Genomic DNA, 12,663 nt, shown 5'->3' with positions numbered 1-12,663 from the left:
TCTCCTCCCTCTTCCCATGTCTCTGCCTCTCTCTGTGTGTCTCTCATGAATAAATAAATGAAATCTTGAAAAAATACTTATGTATGACGGGTAAGAGATAACTAGGCAAAATGGAGAAGAAAGAGCATTCTAGGCAAAAGGAGTAGAGATGCAAAGGTCCTGAAGCCAGAAGGTGATGTGGCAAATAAGAAGACCAGCCAAGAAAGTGAGGGGATGCTTAGTATGAGATGAAGCCTAACAGTGAGGAGCCAGACATTGCGGAGCCTTGTGGATCATGGAACAACACAACCTTCCTTTAACCTAAGTGCAGTGGGAGGCCTTAGGCATGTTTAAGCAGAGTCAGTGACCACAATTTGAACTGTTATTTGTAAAGATCATTTCACCTACCATGTTTAGAAAGAGTTAGAAGGGAGCAGAAGATGTTTGTATACATATTAGGGGCTATTCTAGAGGTGATGGTGAGAGAGATGGTTGCTCAGTCAGGCACTGGTGATGGACATGGAAAGAATGGAAAGACACAGATGAGTGTGAGGAGACTTGAATGGTGAAATTGACAGGTCCAAGGAATGGATTGGGTGTGATGTCACTAAGCTGAGTTTTCTGTTTCTGTCAACAAAGTAGATAAATTAAGATGTCAATCACCCAATGAGGTGACACTTAGAAGACCACATTTCCTTGGGATTGGGAGTCTGCTATTCGAACAGCCCCTTGTGAGATGTCCTTCAGACAACATGGAGGGGAAGTCAAAGCACTGTTTGGATACACAAATATGGAGCTCAAAGTATAGAAAATGGCTGAACTTGAGTTCTTGATATATGAGTGGTAACAACTCAAACTGTATATGGAGGAAATTTTCCAAGGAGGGTATACAGCATGATAAGATCAATATTTAATGGCTGGATAAAGAAATGTAAACCTGCAAAGGAGAGAGGGGAGTAGTATCTACATAGGCAAAAGGAAACCCAAGTAACAAAGCCAAAAGAAGCCCATGTTTCAAAAAAGGAGAGCATGGCTACCACATTCAATACATTTGAGAGGTACAGCATGATGAGCCTAAAAGTGGCCAGATAGTTAACAATCGGATACACTAACAACAGCAAATCTGCTTGAATAATCAGACAGAAGGTAGATTGAATGGGTTGAGAAATTAATGGAGTGTGAAAAAAAATTGAATAAAAATAAATATGCAAACTCTTCTGAGAAATTTAGTGGTAAGTTAAAGAAGAGAGATGGGTGATAGCTGGAGAGGGGTGTGGCATCAAATAAAGTATTATTTTTTCATTGGAAAAATTTAATTATCTTCAAAGGGCAATGAGAAGGATCCAGTTGAGAAAGGTTTAAATAAATACTGACACTCTGGTTCCCATTTCCTGCTAAAAGGGACCTTACAACTATTCTGGGGACTTTCAAGGGACTGTCTTTGAAAAAGCTCTTCCTGCTGAAACTTGCTAGAATGAACTTATCAGTTAACCGTGCTAAGCAATACAAAAAGCCCCTGTGGGAATATCTGTATAAACAAGTGATGACTTGGTGAGGGTTTTGTGGGCACAGACTGAGATTCTTAGAGGAATGAGTATGGCTATGGAGGAATGAGTGATAACAAACACTGAGGCATGACCGCACCAGCAACTGGCTGAGGTGCACTGGAGAAAAGGTCATTAGCAGCAGAGGTCAGGAATTGAGAGGCCAGGATGTGGGTGGATGGCCAATGTGGATACCGAAGTCCCAAGAGGGATGGCAGGACAGGGGTTTGAAACAGGTTTGAGGGATCCCTGGGTGGCGCAGTGGTTTGGCGCTTGCCTTTGGCCCAGGGCGCGATCCTGGAGACCCGGGATCGAATCCCACATCAGGCTCCCGGTGCATGGAGCCTGCTTCTCCCTCTGCCTGTGTCTCTGCCTCTCTCTCTCTCTGTGTGACTATCATAAATAAATAAAAATTAAAAAAAAATAAAATAAAATAGAAACAGGTTTGAGCTGCAGGCTCAAAGTTCTCAGTCATGGAGAAGAACTGATTTGAAGATCAGTAAATGACAGGAGTGAGGTGGGGGGAGAGAAGGAGGTTTTAGCCAATTACCTAAGTTGGCATGGAAAAGACCTCTAATTAGTAAGGGAAAGAAAGTCATTGAAGTAAGAAGTAAAGGGAATATCAACTCTATTCCTGGGCTCAAGACAGGTAATCTGATAAAACGGTCACACTCTGGGCTGCAAAGAAGTGTGTCCTAAGTAAGGAGACAGATTTACGGAAAGTCAAGGAAATAGAGTGGAGGTTCAGAGCCATGATGAAAAATCTTAGAAAGTATGCTGATTGCTTATCTCAATTCCAGATGTCACACAGTGAAAGTGTTTGCAAGATGTCGGGAAACTGGAGACCTGGGTTAGGAAAAGAATATTCTGAACATTATAGGGAACCTGGGTGGCTCAGTTGGTTAAGCATCTAACTCTTTTGACTTTGGCTCAGGTCAACATCTCAGGATCCTGGGATGGAGCCCAGCATTGAGCTCCACACTCAGTGAGGAGTCCTCTTGTCCCTCTGCCCTTCTCCCAGTTCGTGCTCACTCTCTCTCAAATAAATAAATAAAATCTTATTTAAAAACACAAAGGAATATTGTGAGCATTGAAGGATGAACTATGCAGGGCTGGGAGGAAACTACCAAGAAAAAAAATTAAATATTGCATCCTTCTCCCAGACATAAAAAGCTACTACTGACAAGTTGGTGAATGTGCTTCCTGTCTTCTTTCTACACATTTGTACATACAGAGATAAGAGAACATATTTATTACATAATAGTGGTCAGACAGATGTATCCTCATAGTAGTACACGTGAATCCTTGGAACCAATTCTCTGCTACTGGATATCTAAGAAATTTCAATATTTCACTCCTGTAAATAACAATTCCCCAAACAAATCTCTGGTTATTTCCTCTGGAAAGGTAAATGCCATCTTATTTGTGTTTCCCACCCCACACCCCATTAACTCAGCTTGTGGTAGTCTAACCTCCCCAACTCACTACATGCTCCTAGAGGTCAGGTTATAAAATATTAATAGACAAGCAAAGATTAGGCAACTATAATCAGAAAATAGTTCCATTGTAATTTTACAATGCTACTTGCTATTTAACTGTAAATTGGAATCTGATCATATATTTGAGTTGATAAATCTTATACTTACAACACTAAAGAGAAAAACAGGTTCGCATTTATCTCTAAATGGCTGTAAAGTCACAATGTTGTCAGCTTCTGCCTGAAAAAAAATATAAACATTTCATATAATAATAAAGGAAACTGTATCCAAGTCATGAGATACACAATGCTAAAAAAACACAGACATACAAAATTTTTATTATGTTTACTACAGCATTTTCTGAATATGTTATAGTTGTCCTAAGGATCAAATTGCATCATTTGGCCGCAGTCTGACTTCTCATCGCTCACCTTTGTGGTACCTAACCTGCAGCTAACCTCGCCTACATCCAGTTTGCACGTCACTCCCTCCTTACCTGCTCTTGCTCTTCCTTTCCAAGCCAGGTCAAGTATCCCTCCTCCAAGAATCCTGTCTTGCTCCCTCCTGCTGCAAATCCTCTCCCACTCCACACGAAACTTTACTGCCCTTCCCTCACAGGCTCCATTGTCCCTTTCAGTATCGTACCACCATCCTATGGGCCTATCTCACTTCTTCTTCTTCTTCTTTTTTTTTTTTTTTTTTTTAAGTAGGTTCCACACCCAGCATGGAGCCCAACACGGGGCTTAAACTCACAACCCTGAAATCAAGACCTGATCTGAGATCAAGAGTCAGACATTTAACCAACTGAGACACCCAGGAACCCCCCATTTCACTTCTTTTGATCAGAATTATGATGTTTCATATACCCCTTTGCATGTCACTTTCCTCTGCATCCATCATGGGGCCATACTTAAAAAGGAGCTTACTTTCTCCAAATTTTTATTTAAGAGAAAGTAAGCTCTTAGGCAGCCCGGGTGGCTCAGCAGTTTGGCGCCGCCTTCAGCCCAGGGCCTGATCCTGGAGATCCGGGATCGAGTCCCACATCAGGCTCCCTGCATGGACCCTGCTTCTCCACTCTGCCTGTGTCTCTGCCTATGTGTGTGTGTGTGTGTGTGTGTGTGTGTGTGTGTGTCTCATTAATAAAGAAGTAAAATCTTTAAAAAGACAGAGAGAGGGATCCCTGGGTGGCGCAGCGGTTTGGCGCCTGCCTTTGGCCCAGGGCGCGATCCTGGAGACCTGGGATCGAATCCCACGTCAGGCTCCCGGTGCATGGAGCCTGCTTCTCCCTCTGCCTGTGTCTCTGCCTCTCTCTCTCTCTCTCTCTCTGTGACTATAATAAATAAATTTTAAAAATTAAAAAAAAAAAAAAAGACAGAGAGAGAGAAAGTAAGCTCTTTAAGAAAAAATGGTGGTATTGCCTCTCCCAGAACATACACACAGAAGAGCCAGCAGACACTATTTCCGTCCCCCACCCATCAGCATAGGTACAGAGACATTTGCTGAGGGCAGCTAACATGGACCCTGGCTCTTCTCTGGGCTTTGCCCCAAACCCTCAGCTCCTGCACCCTGGTGCACCTTTCCTTCAGTGTCAGACTTGTATCAATTCCAGTGTGGCCAAGACCCTCACCCAAAGCAATTTCCCATCACAACAGGTCCCTAAGGTTTGGAGTTTGTTTTTTTTTTTTTTTAAGATTTTATTTATTTATTCATGACAGACAGAGGGAGAGAGAGAAAGAGAGAGAGAGGGAGAGAGAGAGAGACAGGCAGAGGAAGAAGCAGGCTCCATGCAGGGAGTCCGACGTGGGACTTGATCCCAGGACTCCAGGACCACGCCCTGGGCCAAAGGCAGATGGCTCAACCACTGAGCCACCCAGGGATCCCCAGGTATGGAGTTTTAAAATTCAGCCAGCCTGGATGGGATAGAGCCCAAAGTGCACTGTGCTGGTCCAGGCAGGCAAGCAACCGGATGGACCCAGACTGTGTAAGCAATGATCTGAAAAATACCTAGGATGCCTGAGGAGGGGAAATTATTCGCTCTTCTGGGAAGGCTTCCCTGACAGCAGTGAGCATGAACTCCCCTCCGCAGGGATAAAGGAGCTGGCTGGCTCCCCTATCCTCAGCATAACCTGACATCAGTAAACAGCACAGTGCCAGCACTGGCTGCCTAGATTGCAGTAATCGATGGTAGCCACTTTAACACCCCACTTACATCAATGGACAGATAATCTAAGCAGAAAATCAACAAGGAAACAATGGCTTTGAATGACACACTGGACCAGATGGACTTCACTGATGTAGTCAGAACATTTCATCCTAAAGCAGCAGAACGCACATTCCTTTCAAGTGCATATGGGACATTCTCCAGAATAGATCACATACTAGGTCACAAATCAGCCCTCAACAAGTACAGAACGATAGAGATCATAGCATGCATATTTTCTGACCACCACGATGAAACTTGAAGTTACAAGAAAAAATTTGGAAAGACCACAAGTAAATGGATGTTAAAGTACATGGGTTAACCAGGAAATTCAGGAAGAAATTTAAAAAACACATGGAAGCAAATGAAAACACAATGGTCCAAAACCTTTGGGATGCAGCAAAAGAGGTCATAAGAGGAAATATATAGGACTATAGACTACCTCAAGAAGCAAGAAAAATCTCAAATCACAGTCTAACCTTATACCTGAAGGAGCTAGAAAAAGAACAGCAGGGATCCCTGCGTGGCTCAGCGGTTTAGCACCTGCCTTTGGCCCAGGGCATGGTCCTGGAGTCCTGGGAGTCCCACATTGGGCTCCCTGCATGGAGCCTGCTTCTCTCTCTGCCTGTGTCTCTGTCTCTCTTTCTCTCTCTCTCTCTCTCTCTCTCTCTCATTCTCTCTTTCATGAATGAATAAATAAAATCTTCAAAAAAAAAAAAAGAACAGCAAATGAAGCCTGAAGTCAGCAGAAGAAGGAAAATAATAAAGATTAGAGCAGAAATAAACAATATAGAAACAAAAAACCAGTAGAACAGATCAACAAAACCAGGAGCTGGTTCTTTGAAAAAATTAATAAAGTTGATAATCCCCTAGCCAAATTCATCAAAAAGAAAAAATAAAGGACTCAAATAAATAAAATCATGAATGAGAGAGGAGAAATCAGAACCTACACTATAGAAATACAAACAATCATAAAAGAATATCATGAAAAAGTATATGCCAACAAATTGGGCAATCTAGAAGAAAAGGATAAATTCCTAGAAACATATAAACTAACAAAACTGAAATAGGAAGAAATAGAAAATTTGAACAGATCCATAACTAGCAAAGAAATTGAATCAATAATCAAAAATCTCCTAACAAACAAAAAAGTCCAGATGTCTTCACAGGGGAGTTCTACCAAACATTTAAAGAGTTCATACCAAAAAAATAAAAATAAAAATAAAAATAAAGAGTTCATACCTATTCTTCTCAAACCATTCCAAAAAACAGAAATGAAAACTTCCAAACTCATTCTCTGAAGCCAGCATTACCCTGATTCCAAAACCAGACAAAGACTCCACTAAAAAAAGATTTTGGGACGTCTGCATGGCTCAGTGGTTGAGCGTCCACCTTCGGCTCAGGGCGTGACCCCGGGGGTCCTGGGATGGAGTCCCGCATCTGGTTCCCCACAGGGAGCCTGCTTCTCCCTCTGCCTGTGGCTTTGCCTCTCTCTGTGTGTCTCTCATGGATAAATAAATAAAATCTTTTAAAAGGCAAGGGGGATTAGAGGCCAATATCCCTGATGAACATGTATGCGGATATTCTCAACAAAATACTAGCAAACTGAATCTAACAGCACATTAAAAGAATCATTTACCACAATCAAGGGGTTGATTGAACCCTTGAATAAAGGGATTTATTCCTGGGTTGCAGGCCTGGTTCAATATTCACAAATCAATCAATGTGATATATTAATATTAATAAAAGAAAGGATAAGAACCATATGATCCTCTCAACAGATGCAGAAAAAGCATTTGACAAAGTACAGCATCCATTCTTGATAAAAATGCTCAATAAAGTAGGGATAAAGACCTATCAAAATCATAAAAGCCATAAACAAAAAATTAAAATGTCTATACTACACACTACACTTTTAAAGCAATCTCTATCAAAATACCACCAGCATTTTTCATGGATCTAGAACAATTCTAAAAATTGTATGGAATCACAATAGAAGACCCCAAATAGCCAAAACAATCTTGAAAAAAGAAAAGCAAAGCTGAAGACATTAAGACAGTGTGGTACTGGCACAAAACAGACACGTGGGTCAATGGAACAGAATAGAGAACCCAGAAATGGATTCACAACTATATGGGCAACGAATCTTCAACAAAACAGGAAAGAATATCTGATGGAAAAAAGACAATCTCTTCAACAAATGGTGTTGGGAAAACTGGCCAGCAACATGCCGAAGAATGAAACTGGACCACTTTCTTACACCACACACAAAAATAAATTCAGAATGGATGAAAGATTTAAATGTGAGACAGGAAACCATCAAAATCCTAGAGGAAAACACAGGCAGCAACTTCATTGTCATTGGCTGTAGCAACTTCCTATGAGATACATCTCCAGAGGCAAGAGAAATGAAAGCAAAAATGATTATGACTTCATCAAGATAAAAAGCTTCTGCATAGTGAAGGAAATAATCAACAAAACTAAAAGGCAACCTACGGAATGGGAGAAGATATTTGCAAATCACATATCTGATAAAGGGTTAGTATCCAAAATCTACAAAGAATTTATCAAATTCAACGCCCAAAAAACATATAATCTTGTTAAGAAACGGACAGAAGACGTGAATAGACATTTTTCCAAAGAAGACATGCAGATAAATGACACATGAAAAGATGTTCAACATCACTCATCATCAGGGAAGTACACATTAAAACTACAATGAGATATCACCTCATACTTGTCAGAACAGCTGGGACTAGGAAGCGACAGATGTTGGCGAGGATGTTGAGAAAGGGGAACCCTCCGTACGGAGGTTCCTGAAAAATTAAAACTAGAACTACCCTACAATCCAGCAATTTCACTACTAGGCATTTACCCAAAGGATACAAAAATACTGATCTGAAGGTATACATACACCCTGAGGTTTACAGCAGTAGTATCAACAGTAGCTAAATTCTGGAAAGAATCAAATGTCCATCATCTGATTAATAGATAAAGAAGTTATCTCTGTGGGAGATGGGCAAGATGGGTGACAGGTATTGAGGAGGGCACTCGTGAGGAGCAGTGCATGTTGTATGTACATGAGGACTCACTAAACCCTACACCTGAAACTACTATTACACTGTATGTTAGCTAACTAGAATTTAAATAAAAACTTGGGAGGAAAAAACAAATTCAAGTTGTCCTACATTGATTATAAACAATTATATATTTAATACTAGTGTGTTCCTCTATATTAACCTCGCACCCCTTGGGCCTGCTGTCAGGAGACCATCTGGTAGGGTCTTCTCTCCAAGATGGGTTTTGCAACCTAAGGCGATTGTTTACAAACTGGGATTTCTGGAGGTTCTTCAATTACTGTGAAGAAGCCCAGAGAGGGTCCCTCAGCCCTGTCAGCCAGAGGAGCTGTGTTGTAATCTACACATGAAAACATGCAATGAGTTGGGGTTTCATGTTTGCTTCGGGGGACTATGCATTTTAGGTGTAAAGAGTAAAGATATGAAATCAGTTATGTGCTTCTGCACCTTAGGTCTAGGGTGGTTTGGACTTATTTCTGTCCAGTAGAAATAGAATGTGGCCACACATATATTTTTAAATTCTCTAGTAACCACACTTAAAGACGAAAGAAAAACAAGGAAGAATAATGTAAAAATGTATTTTACTTAATCCAAATTACGATCACTTCAACATGTACTCAGTGCAGAAATATTAATATTTCATTTTCCTTTTTCCATACTAAGTCTCCAAAATCTTGTGTGTATTTTCCATGTAGAGTACATCGCAATTTGCATGCTAAATTTGTAATTCGATTTCATAAAATGTATAGTCATTGATTTGTAATTCGATTTCATAAAATGTATAGTCAAAAAAAGTCAATGTGCATGCCGAAGTTGTCCCACACAACTTAAAAAGTTCTATAATTTCTGAATTGATCATCAGTTTTTTAATTTAAATTCAAATTAATTGACGGGCACTGAGGGGGGCACTTGACGGGATGAGCACTGGGTGTTATTCTGTATGTTGGCAAATTGAACACCAATAAAAAATAAATTTATTATTAAAAATAAATAAATAAATAATAAATTCAAATTAAATAAAATTAAACATTCAGTTCCTCAGTCACACTAGCCACATTTTCAAGTACTCAAAAGCCACTTGTGTCGACTGGCCATCATATTAGACAACAAAACTCTATGCAGCTGATAAGCCGATATGGGGCAAATTGAATAATCAATACAGTAAGTTTAGTTATAATATTTTAATCCCTCAGCACATCTGGGTGATAAGTGAGGGGAAAATCACTACTTCTGGAAAATCAGTAACTGGGTTAAGTGCCCAGAGACCTTCCCAACGCAAACCAGAACAGCACCTGCAGCCCTTATTCTAAAAGACACACACTGAACACACAATCAGATGAAAAGAAACAGGTCAATAGACACACATCCTTTCTGGTGTTCGCAACCATGGTAAACAACCTCAACACTACAGGAACTGGGATAAAAATCATCATTCTCAGATCCACTAGAACTAAATTATACAGTAAAACTGCCAAGTAAATATGGTCTTTTTCTGAAGAGTTGGCAGGCTGTTTAAGACCATCCTTAAAGGGGATCCCTGGGTGGCTCAGCAGTTTGGCCCCTGCCTTCAGCCCAAGTGTGGTCCTGGGGTCCCGGGATTGAGTCCCACGTTGGGCTCCCTGCCTGGAGCCTGCTTCTCCCTCTGCCTGTGTCTTTGCCTCTCTCTCTCTGTCTCTCATGAACGAATAAATTTTTTAAAATCTTAAAAAAAAAAAAAAAAAAAGACCATCCTTAAAAACAATACTTAAACATTTGGAAGTATCAAGAAAATAACTGTTTAATGGAAACGAAATCCTTACTACAACAAAATGCAGAAGTTCATCTTCGTTCAGCTCATTTTTCAACTTCCTGAATAAAGGTTGCATTGCTTTGCAAGGTCCACACCAGGCTTGGTAAACATCGATCACTAGAAGATGATAATGTTTAGGAAAAAACACAGTCAAAAGAATTAAATGAATGAATGAATGAATGAATGAATGAATGAATGAATGAATCGAATAGCAGCTTATCCCGATACTAGGGCGGGGACACTGATGCAGCGGGTTTTTAGTTAGTGGGGAGATGCGCTCTGTGTTGGGGTGCCCCGGGGTGCCCTGGGCCCAACTCCGAACTGCTGGACGACCAGGTGAGCCTCAGTACCTGTTAGGCCTTTGTTCTGCAACATCTCATCCCACAGGCTCTGACTATTCACGACTGCCTGCAAAAAGGCCCGCACTGTACAGGGGTGTTTAAGGACCAACGCCCCCAAGTAAAGACTGTTGATAGGTCATGCTCACCTGTAGCTGGATCTCTCGCTTTTTGCCTGCCATTTAGCCACTAGGACATGAAAAAGAGAAGAAAAGCAGAAAACGTTTGCGAGAAAATGTAAATGATGTTAATCCCTAGGCCTTAAAGCAGTATCTTCAAGTCCTGTAGAAATTTTCCCTGGGGGCTCCATGCAGGGACCCGGAGGTGGGACTCGATTCCAGGACTCTGGGATCACGGCCTGAGTTGAAGGCAGGTACTAAACCGCTGAGCTACCAGGGCATCCCGAATTAATGCATTTTTTTTAATTTTTATTTATTTATTCACGCGAGACTGAGAGAGAGAGAGAGGCAGAGACACAAGCAGAGGGAGAAGCAGGCTCCACGTAGGGAGCCCGACGTGGGACTCGATCCCGGGTCTCCAGGGTCACGCCGTGGGCTGAAGGCGGCGCTAAACCGCTGAGCCCCCCGGGCTGCCCCGGGGTTTCTATTTTCTTTGTTCGGGACGTGCTAACCGCCTATGGCCACGCTCCCGGGCGCCCGAGGTCCCATTCTTAGGAGACCCTAGTGCGGCCCTGGGCACAGCATGCAGCACGCGCAGCGCGAAATCCGCTGAACCCCAGACCGCCCGCCCCGCGGGGACAGGGGCGCTCGGCGTGGGTGCGCCCGCGCGTGACGGCGGACCCAGCGCAAGACCGAGGAGCGGTTCGCGACCCGGCAGCCACATGCAGCGGGGGTGCCGAGGCTCCAGCAAGCCCGGGACAGCAGGTGAGGACCTGCTTAGCTACCCGGGACCAGAAGGCACAGCCCCGAGCATCCAAACCAGCCCCCTGGACCAGGCCCGTGGCCTTGCTGCGCTCGATGCAACCGCGGCGACTACCTGGGCGCCCAGCAGGTGCCTGCCCAGCGGTGGAGGCGGGACCGCGACGCGGGACCCGCGGGCCGCAGGAGGGGGAGGGGCCAACGTCTGCGGCCGCCCCTCCGGCGCCGCGGGGGCGGGGCCTCGAGGCTCCCCGGCCCCAGTGCGCAGGCCCAGAAGCGCGAGGAGCCCCGGGCCTGGGAACCGACAGTACCGGCGCCTGCGCAGTGCGGCCGGCGCCCGCGGGCTTGCTCGCCGCTCCCCGGCCCCAGTGCGCAGGCCCAGAAGCGCGAGGAGCCCCGGGCCGGGGAACCCACAGTCCCGGCGCCTGCGCAGTGCGGCCGGCGGGGCTTGCTCGCCGCTCCCCCGGGCTCCGCGCCCGCACCGCCCGCCCGCCTAGAGCCGCAGGTGGATGCGCCTCGGGCTGCGGGGGCTCGCGGAAGCCCGGCGCAGCCTGCCCGCGGCCTCTGCCCCGACCCTCCTCCTCCTCCTCCTCCTCTTTGCCTTCTCCTCCTTCTGTTATTTAGAAATAATAATTCTAAGAGCTCGCGCACGCCCTTCCCTGAGCTTCCGCCCCGGTCGGCATCGTTCAGGACCACAGTCCGGGGATCCTTGGAGCCGGGACACTAAGGTTACGGAGCTACTCTGGGGGCCTCGTCCCAGCTTCCTTTGCCCCTGAACGGCCTTTTTCTGGCCGAGGAGCCGAGGACCCAACGCAGAGTCCCTGCCCTATTACGCTCAGCTGTCAGGTCTCGGTCTCCTCCAACCTGCGAGTTTCTTCGGACCGTCTTTCCTGGTCTTTTATAACGTCGGCGTGCAAGTCTTTTTAATTTCATGATGTAGAATTTCATTCGTAGAATTTATATCAGGAATATTTTTTTAGGGCAGCCCCGCGTGGCTCAGCGGTTTAGCATCTGCCTTGCCCCAGGTCGTGACCCCGGGGTCCCGGGATCAAGTCCTGCGTCGGGCTCCCTGCCTGGAGCCTGCTTCTCCCTCTGCCCGTGTCTCTGCCTCTGTGTGTGTGTGTGTGTGTGTCTCTTATGAATAAATAAATAATTTTTTAAAAAATGCATTAATTTGGGCTGCCCGGGTGGCTCAGCGGTTTAGCGCCTGTCTTCGGCTCAGGGCGTGACCAGGGGGTCTCGGGATCGAGTCCCGCGTCAGGCACCTTGCATGGAGCCTGCTTCTCCCTCTGCCTGTCTCTCCCTCTCTCTCTTTCTTTCTTTCTCTCTCTTGGATAAATAAATCTTAAAAAAAAAAAAAAAAAGGAATATTTTTTAGGG

General features: G+C 44.3%; 1 protein-coding gene across 5 annotated transcripts in view; it reads right to left on the bottom strand.

Moving 5' to 3' along the window:
• Window positions 1-11,504, bottom strand: part of NME8 (NME/NM23 family member 8) — a 50,594-nt gene extending 39,090 nt beyond the window's left edge. For 3 of the 5 annotated variants that reach the window (XM_072760027.1, XM_072760029.1, XM_072760026.1), the window contains exons 1-5: window positions 11,402-11,487; window positions 10,555-10,594; window positions 10,418-10,475; window positions 10,078-10,184; window positions 3,170-3,241 (exon numbers count right to left, since the gene is read on the bottom strand). In XM_072760027.1, coding sequence (XP_072616128.1) covers window positions 3,170-3,241; window positions 10,078-10,184; window positions 10,418-10,475; window positions 10,555-10,587 — 270 coding nt within the window. In that variant the 5' untranslated portion in view covers window positions 10,588-10,594; window positions 11,402-11,487. Of the gene's footprint in view, window positions 1-3,169; window positions 3,242-10,077; window positions 10,185-10,417; window positions 10,476-10,554; window positions 10,645-11,401 lie in introns of those variants that run through there. The other 2 variants (XM_072760028.1, XM_025984058.2) reach the window with 2 other exon arrangements.
• Between the last annotated feature and the right edge of the window lie 1,159 nt (window positions 11,505-12,663).

Source organism: Vulpes vulpes, chromosome 5 (genome assembly GCF_048418805.1).
Source record: "Vulpes vulpes isolate BD-2025 chromosome 5, VulVul3, whole genome shotgun sequence".
In the NCBI taxonomy this organism is placed as follows: domain Eukaryota; kingdom Metazoa; phylum Chordata; class Mammalia; order Carnivora; family Canidae; genus Vulpes; species Vulpes vulpes.
The sequence above is the reverse complement of the archived record's forward strand: the minus strand, read 5'-3'. Positions and strand labels throughout refer to the sequence as shown.